Source organism: Aegilops tauschii, chromosome 2, assembly GCF_002575655.3.
Source record: "Aegilops tauschii subsp. strangulata cultivar AL8/78 chromosome 2, Aet v6.0, whole genome shotgun sequence".
NCBI lineage: Eukaryota > Viridiplantae > Streptophyta > Magnoliopsida > Poales > Poaceae > Aegilops > Aegilops tauschii.
Genome location: NC_053036.3, coordinates 108,906,482 through 108,914,618, shown reverse-complemented (window position 1 = coordinate 108,914,618; position 8,137 = coordinate 108,906,482). Strand labels below are relative to the sequence as shown.

Below are 8,137 nucleotides of genomic sequence, written 5' to 3'. Positions count from 1 at the left end.
ATAATAATTTCAAGAAAGTGTTCACCCTAACTGTGCACCGTTGCGAAGGTTCGTTGTTTCGAAGCAACACATGATGATCGGGTGTGATAGATTCTAACGTTCGAATACAACGGGTGTTGACGAGCCTAGCATGTACAAACATGGCCTCGGAACACACGCAATACACTTAGGTTGACTTGACGAGCCTAGCATGTACATACATGGCCTCGGAACACGGAGGACCGAAAGGTCGAGCATGAGTCGTATAGAAGATACGATCAACATGGAGATGTTCACCGATCTTGACTAGCCCGTCTCACGTGATGATCGGACACGGCCTAGTTAAACTCGGATCATGTTTCACTTAGATGACTAGAGGGATGTCTATCTGAGTGGGAGTTCATTAAATAATTTGATTAGATGAACTTAATTATCATGAACTTAGTCTAAAATCTTTACACTATGTCTTGTAGATCAAATGGCCAACGTTGTCCTCAATTTCAACGCGTTCCTAGAGAAAACCAAGCTGAAAGATGATGGAAGCAACTATACGGACTGGGTCCGGAACCTGAGGATCATCCTCATAGCAGCCAAGAAAGATTATGTCTTAGAAGCACCGCTAGGTGAAGCACCAATCCCAGAGAACCAAGACGTTATGAACGCTTGGCAGCAGCGTGCTGATGATTACTCCCTCGTTCAGTGCGGCATGCTTTACAGCTTAGAACCGGGTCTCCAAAAGCGTTTTGAGAAACATGGAGCATATGAGATGTTCGAGGAGCTGAAAATGGTTTTCCAAGCTCATGCCTGGGTCGAGAGGTATGAAGTCTCCGACAAATTCTTCAGCCGTAAAATGGAGGAGAACAGTTCTGTTAGTGAGCACATACTCAGAATGTCTGGGTTACACAACCGCTTATCCCAGCTGGGAGTCAATCTCCCGGATGACGCGGTCATTGACAGAATCCTCCAGTCGCTTCCACCAAGCTACAAGAGCTTTGTGATGAACTTCAATATGCAGGGGGTGGAAAAGACCATTCCTGAGGTATATTCAATGCTGAAATCAGCGGAAGGGGAGATCAGAAAAGAACATCAAGTGTTGATGGTGAATAAAACCACTAAGTTCAAGAAGGGCAAGGGTAAGAAGAACTTCAAGAAGGACGGCAAGGGAGTTGCCGCGCCCGGTAAACCAGTTACTGGGAAGAAGTCAAAGAATGGACCCAAGCCCGAGACTGAGTGCTTTTATTGCAAGGGAAGTGGTCACTGGAAGCGGAACTGCCCCAAATACTTAGCGGACAAGAAGAAGGCCGGCAACACCAAAGGTATATGTGATATACATGTAATTGATGTGTACCTTACCAGTACTCGTAGTAGCTCCTGGGTATTTGATACCGGTGCGGTTGCTCATATTTGTAACTCAAAACAGGTACTACGGAATAAACGGAGACTGGCAAAGGACGAGGTGACGATGCGCGTCGGGAATGGTTCCAAGGTCGATGTGATCGCCGTCGGCACGCTACCTCTGCATCTACCCACGGGATTAGTTTTAAACCTCAATAATTGTTATTTAGTGCCAGCTTTGAGCATGAACATTGTATCTGGATCTCGTTTAATTCGAGATGGCTACTCATTTAAATCCGAGAATAATGGTTGTTCTATTTATTTGAGAGATATGTTTTATGGTCATGCCCCGCTGGCCAATGGTTTATTTTTGATGAATCTCGAACGTGATGTTACACATGTTCATAGTGTGAATACCAAAAGATGTAAAGTTGATAACGATAGTCCCACATACTTGTGGCACTGCCGCCTTGGTCACATTGGTGTCAAGCGCATGAAGAAGCTCCATGCAGATGGACTTTTGGAGTCTCTTGATTACGAATCATTTGACACGTGCGAACCATGCCTCATGGGTAAGATGACCAAGACTCCATTCTCCGGAACAATGGAGCGAGCAACCAACTTATTGGAAATCATACATACCGATGTGTGTGGTCCAATGAGTGTTGAGGCTCGCGGAGGATATCGTTATGTTCTCACTCTCACTGATGATTTAAGTAGATATGGGTATGTCTACCTAATGAAACACAAGTCTGAAACCTTTGAAAAGTTCAAGGAATTTCAGAGTGAAGTTGAGAATCAATGTGACAGGAAAATAAAATTCTTACGATCAGATCGTGATGGAGAATATCTAAGTCACGAGTTTGGTGCACACTTAAGGAAATGTGGAATAGTTTCACAACTCACGCCGCCTGGAACACCTCAGAGAAATGGTGTGTCCGAACGTCGTAATCGCACTCTATTGGATATGGTGCGATCTATGATATCTCTTACCGATTACCGCTCTCATTTTGGGGTTATGCTTTAGAGACTGCCGCATTCACTTTAAATAGGGCTCCGTCTAGATCCGTTGAGACGACACCGTATGAATTATGGTTTGGGAAGAAACCTAAGCTGTCGTTTCTAAAAGTTTGGGGATGCGATGCTTATGTCAAGAAACTTCAACCTGAAAAGCTCGAACCCAAATCGGAAAAATGCATCTTCATAGGATACCCTAAGGAAACTATTGGGTATACCTACTACCTCAGATCCGAAGGCAAGATCTTCGTTGCCAAGAACGGATCCTTTCTAGAGAAGGAGTTTCTCTCGAAAGAATTGAGTGGGAGGAAAGTGGAACTTGATGAGGTGATAGTCACCCCTTCCGAACCGGAAAGTAGCGCGGCGCGGGAAAATGTTCCTGTGGTGCCTACACCGACTAGGGAGGAAGTTAATGATGATGATCATGAAGCTTCGGATCAAGTTACTGAACTTCGTAGGTCCACAAGGACACGTTCCGCACCAGAGTGGTACGGCAACCCTGTCCTGGAAATCATGTTGTTAGACAACGGTGAACCTTCGAACTATGAAGAAGCGATGGCGGGCCCGGATTCCGACAAATGGCTAGAAGCCATGAAATCCGAGATAGAATCCATGTATGAAAACAAAGTATGGACTTTGACTGACTTGCCCGATGAGCGGCGAGCCATAGAAAACAAATGGATCTTTAAGAAGAAGACGGACGCAGATGGTAATGTGACCATCTACAAAGCTCGACTTGTCGCTAAAGGTTATCGACAAGTTCAAGGGGTTGACTACGATGAGACTTTCTCACCCGTAGCAAAGCTGAAGTCCGTCCAAATCATGTTAGCAATTGCCGCATACTATGATTATGAGATATGGCAGATGGACGTCAAAACGGCATTCCTTAACGGCCTCCTTAAGGAAGAGTTGTATATGATGCAGCCGGAAGGTTTTGTCGATCCTAAGAATGCTAACAAAGTATGCAAGCTCCAGCGCTCAATCTATGGGCTGGTGCAAGCATCTCGGAGTTGGAACATTCGCTTTGATGAGATGATCAAAGCGTTTGGGTTTACACAGACTTATGGAGAAGCCTGTGTTTACAAGAAAGTGAGTGGGAGCTCTGTAGCATTTCTCATATTATATGTGGATGACATACTATTGATGGGAAATGATATAGAATTCTTGGAAAGTATAAAGGCCTATTTGAATAAGTGTTTTTCAATGAAGGACCTTGGAGAAGCTGCTTATATATTAGGCATCAAGATCTATAGAGATAGATCAAGACGCCTCATTGGTCTTTCACAGAGTACATACCTTGACAAGATATTGAAGAAGTTCAGTATGGATCAGTCCAAGAAGGGGTTCTTGCCTGTATTGCAAGGTGTGCAATTGAGCACGGCTCAATGCCCGACCACGGCAGAAGATATAGAAAAGATGAGTGTCATCCCCTATGCCTCGGCCATAGGGTCTATTATGTATGCCATGCTGTGTACCGGACCTGATGTAAACCTTGCCGTAAGTTTGGTAGGAAGATACCAAAGTAATCCCGGCATGGAACACTGGACAGCGGTCAAGAATATCCTGAAGTACCTGAAAAGGACTAAGGATATGTTTCTCGTTTATGGAGGTGACGAAGAGCTCGTCGTAAAGGGTTACGTCGACGCTAGCTTCGACACAGATCTGGATGACTCGAAGTCACAAACCGGATACGTGTATATTTTGAATGGAGGAGCAGTAAGCTGGTGGAGTTGCAAGCAAAGCGTCGTGGCGGGATCTACATGTGAAGCGGAGTACATGGCAGCCTCGGAGGCAGCACGGGAAGCAGTCTGGATGAAGGAGTTCATTACCGACCTAGGGGTGATTCCCAATGCGTCGGGCCCAATGACTCTCTTCTGTGACAACGCTGGAGCTATTGCCCTTGCGAAGGAGCCCAGGTTTCACACGAAGACCAGGCATATCAAGCGTCGCTTCAACTCCATTCGTGAAAGTGTTCAAAATGGGGACATAGATATTTGTAAAGTACATACGGACCTGAATGTAGCAGATCCGTTGACTAAACCTCTCCCTAGAGCAAAACATGATCAACACCAGGACGCAATGGGTGTTCGATTCATCACAATGTAACTAGATTATTGACTCTAGTGCAAGTGGGAGACTGTTGGAAATATGCCCTAGAGGCAATAATAAATGGTTATTATTATATTTCTTTGTTCATGGTAATTGTCTATTGTTCATGCTATAATTGTATTGTCCGGAAATCGTAATACATGTGTGAATACATAGACCACAACGTGTCCCTAGTAAGCCTCTAGTTGACTAGCTCGTTGATCAACAGATAGTCATGGTTTCCTGACTATGGACATGGGATGTCGTTGATAACGGGATCACATCATTAGGAGAATGATGTGATGGACAAGACCCAATCCTAAGCATAGCATAAAAGATCGTGTAGTTTCGTTTGCTAGAGCTTTTCCAATGTCAAGTATCTTTTCCTTAGACCATGAGATCGTGCAACTCCCGGATACCGTAGGAGTACTTTGGGTGTGCCAAACATCACAACGTAACTGGGTGACTATAAAGGTGCACTACGGGTATCTCCGAAAGTGTCTATTGGGTTGGCACGGATTGAGACTGGGATTTGTCACTCCGTGTGACGGTGAGGTATCTCTGGGCCCACTCGGTAATGCATCATCATAATGAGCTCTATGTGACTAAGGCGTTAGTCACGGGATCATGCATTGCGGTACGAGTAAAGAGACTTGCCGGTAACGAGATTGAACAAGGTATTGGGATACCGACGATTGAATCTCGGGCAAGTAACATACCGATTGACAAAGCGAATTGTATACGGGATTGATTGAATCCTCGACATCGTGGTTCTTCTGATGAGATCATCGTGGAACATGTGGGAGCCAACATGGGTATCCAGATCCCGCTGTTGGTTATTGACCGGAGAGGCGTCTCGGTCATGTCTGCATGTCTCCCGAACCCGTAGGGTCTACACACTTAAGGTTCGGTGACGCTAGGGTTGTAGAGATATGTGTATGCGGAAACCCGAAAGTTGTTCGGAGTCCCGGATGAGATCCCGGACGTCACGAGAGGTTCCGGAATGGTCCGGAGGTGAAGAATTATATATAGGAAGTCAAGTTTCGGCCACCGGGAAAGTTTCGGAGGTTACCGGTATTGTACCGGGACCACCGGAAGGGTCCCGGGGGTCCACCGGGTGGGGCCACCTATCCCGGAGGGCCCCGTGGGCTGAAGTGGGAAGGGAACCAGCCCCTAGTGGGCTGGGCGCCCCCCCATGGGCCTCCCCCCATGCGCCTAGGGTTGCAAACCCTAGGGTGGGGGGGCTTCCCACTTGCCTTGGGGGGCAAGGCACCCCCCTTGGCCGCCGCCCCCACCCTAGATGGGTTTGGCCGGCGCCCCCCCTCCCAAGGGGGCCTATATAAAGGGGGGGAGGGAGGGCAGCTACATCACAGCCTTGGGCGCCTCCCTCCTCCCCTGCAACACCTCTCCCTCTCGCAGAAGCTCGGCGAAGCCCTGCCGAGACCCGCTACATCCACCACCATGCCGTCGTGCTGCTGGATCTCCATCAACCTCTCCTTCCCCTTGCTGGATCAAGAAGGAGGAGACGTCGCTGCACCGTACGTGTGTTGAACGCGGAGGTGCCGTCCGTTCGGCACTCGGTCATCGGTGATTTGGATCACGGCGAGTACGACTCCGTCATCCACGTTCATTGGAACGCTTCCGCTCGCGATCTACAAGGGTATGTAGATGCACTCCTTTCCCCTCGTTGCTAGTATACTCCATAGATGCATCTTGGTGAGCATAGGAAAATTTTAAAATTATGCTACGATTCCCAACACATAGTTAGTTAAATCCTCCTCCGCCACCACGGTTCCATCCTCCCTCCTCAACTCCTTAATACGGTTCGCTTTTTCCTCGCCGAAGCGACAGTATGATAGAACCGTGTGTTCCTATCTCCATCTAGCAGCCACCAAACATGTGCTCTCTGCTTCCACATCGTGTTCTTCTTCTCCTCCAGCTCATCCACCACACACCTAAGTCTAGCTTCCTCCTCTATTTTTTCCTGCGAAACTCTCGCCGCCATACACCGTTCCAGCTCCGCTTTAGCTTTTTTCAGCCGGCCCTCCACTGCCCCGACCACTTCTCTGTCCCAAGTCCGCAGCTTCCCAGCCACTTCTCTTAAAGCATGCGCTACCCCTCCGTCTCTCCTTCCCCAGCTTTGCTCCCATGCTTCTCTGATTACATCCTCACATCCCTCCTCCTGTAACCAACGGGCTTCAAAACGGAATCCACGGTCTCCACCTTTCCAGCTCCTATCCGCCCCTTGCGTCCACACAATCACCGGCCTGTGGTCCGAGTGCCGTGGTGCACCATTCACAACTGTAAAATCTGGGAACTTCTCTCGCCACCTGTCATTTGCGGTTGCCCTATCAAGCCTCTCACATATGTACGAGCTCAGATCCTTGCTGTGATTCCTCCAAGTGAAGATGTCACCCTCGAACCCAAGATCGCCTAGCTCACAGAATTGTAGCGCTTCTCTGAGGCTGTCCATCATATGTTGGGGTCAGTCCACCCCTCCAACCTTCTCCACATTTGACAAGATTTCATTGAAGTCCCCAAGGCATAGCCATGGGCGGTCCTGTTGATGCTGCTGCTTTAGAACTTTGAGTGTCCGCCAGGTTTCTTTCTTCCTCTCCGTGGCCGATTCTCCATACATCCCTGTTAAATGCCACACCGACCCATCATCCTCTGTTACATCGACATCCACATGCCTCCTGCCATACGACCTCAGGGACACATCAATACCCCTCCTCCAGAGCATGGCAACACCCCTGCTTCTCCCCACCGGGTCCCAAACTGACATGTTCGCAAGCCCCAGCATCCACCTGAACCTATCCAACTCCTTCGACGTTAATCTTGTCTCTGAAAGAAATATAATGTCGGGATCCTCTGTTGGAAATATGCCCTAGAGGCAATAACAAATGGTTATTATTATATTTCTTTGTTCATGATAATCGTCTATTGTTCATGCTATAATTGTATTGTCCGGAAATCGTAATACATGTGTGAATGCATAGACCACAACGTGTCCCTAGTAAGCCTCTAGTTGACTAGCTCGTTGATCAACAGATAGTCATGGTTTCCTGACTATGGACATTGGATGTCATTGATAACGGGATCACATCATTAGGAGAATGATGTGATGGACAAGACCCAATCCTAAGCATAGCATAAAAGATCGTGTAGTTTCGTTTGCTAGAGCTTTTCCAATGTCAAGTATCTTTTCCTTAGCTCGTGCAACTCCCGGATACCGTAGGAGTGCTTTGGGTGTGCCAAACGTCACAACGTAACTGGGTGACTATAAAGGTGCACTACGGGTATCTCCGAAAGTGTCTGTTGGGTTGGCACGAATCGAGACTGGGATTTGTCACTCCGTGTGACGGAGAGGTATCTCTGGGCCCACTCGGTAATGCATCATCATAATGAGCTCAATGTGACTAAGGCGTTAGTCACGGGATCATGCATTGCGGTACGAGTAAAGAGACTTGCCGGTAACGAGATTGAACAAGGTATTGGGATACCGACGATCGAATCTCGGGCAAGTAACATACCGATTGACAAAGGGAATTGTATACAGGATTGATTGAATCCTCGACATCGTGGTTCATCCGATGAGATCATCGTGGAACATGTGGGAGCCAACATGGGTATCCAGATCCCGCTGTTGGTTATTGACCGGAGAGGCGTCTCGGTCATGTCTGCATGTCTCCCGAACCCGTAGGGTCTACACACTTAA

The 8,137-nt window shown here is 47.7% G+C and overlaps 1 protein-coding gene across 1 annotated transcript; it reads right to left on the bottom strand.

Moving 5' to 3' along the window:
- Window positions 1-6,226: 6,226 nt before the first annotated feature.
- On the bottom strand, window positions 6,227-6,892 carry LOC123497072 (uncharacterized). The gene has a single exon (XM_045232980.1). It carries the CDS (start codon window positions 6,890-6,892, stop codon window positions 6,227-6,229), a length of 666 nt encoding a protein of 221 aa, XP_045088915.1.
- Between the last annotated feature and the right edge of the window lie 1,245 nt (window positions 6,893-8,137).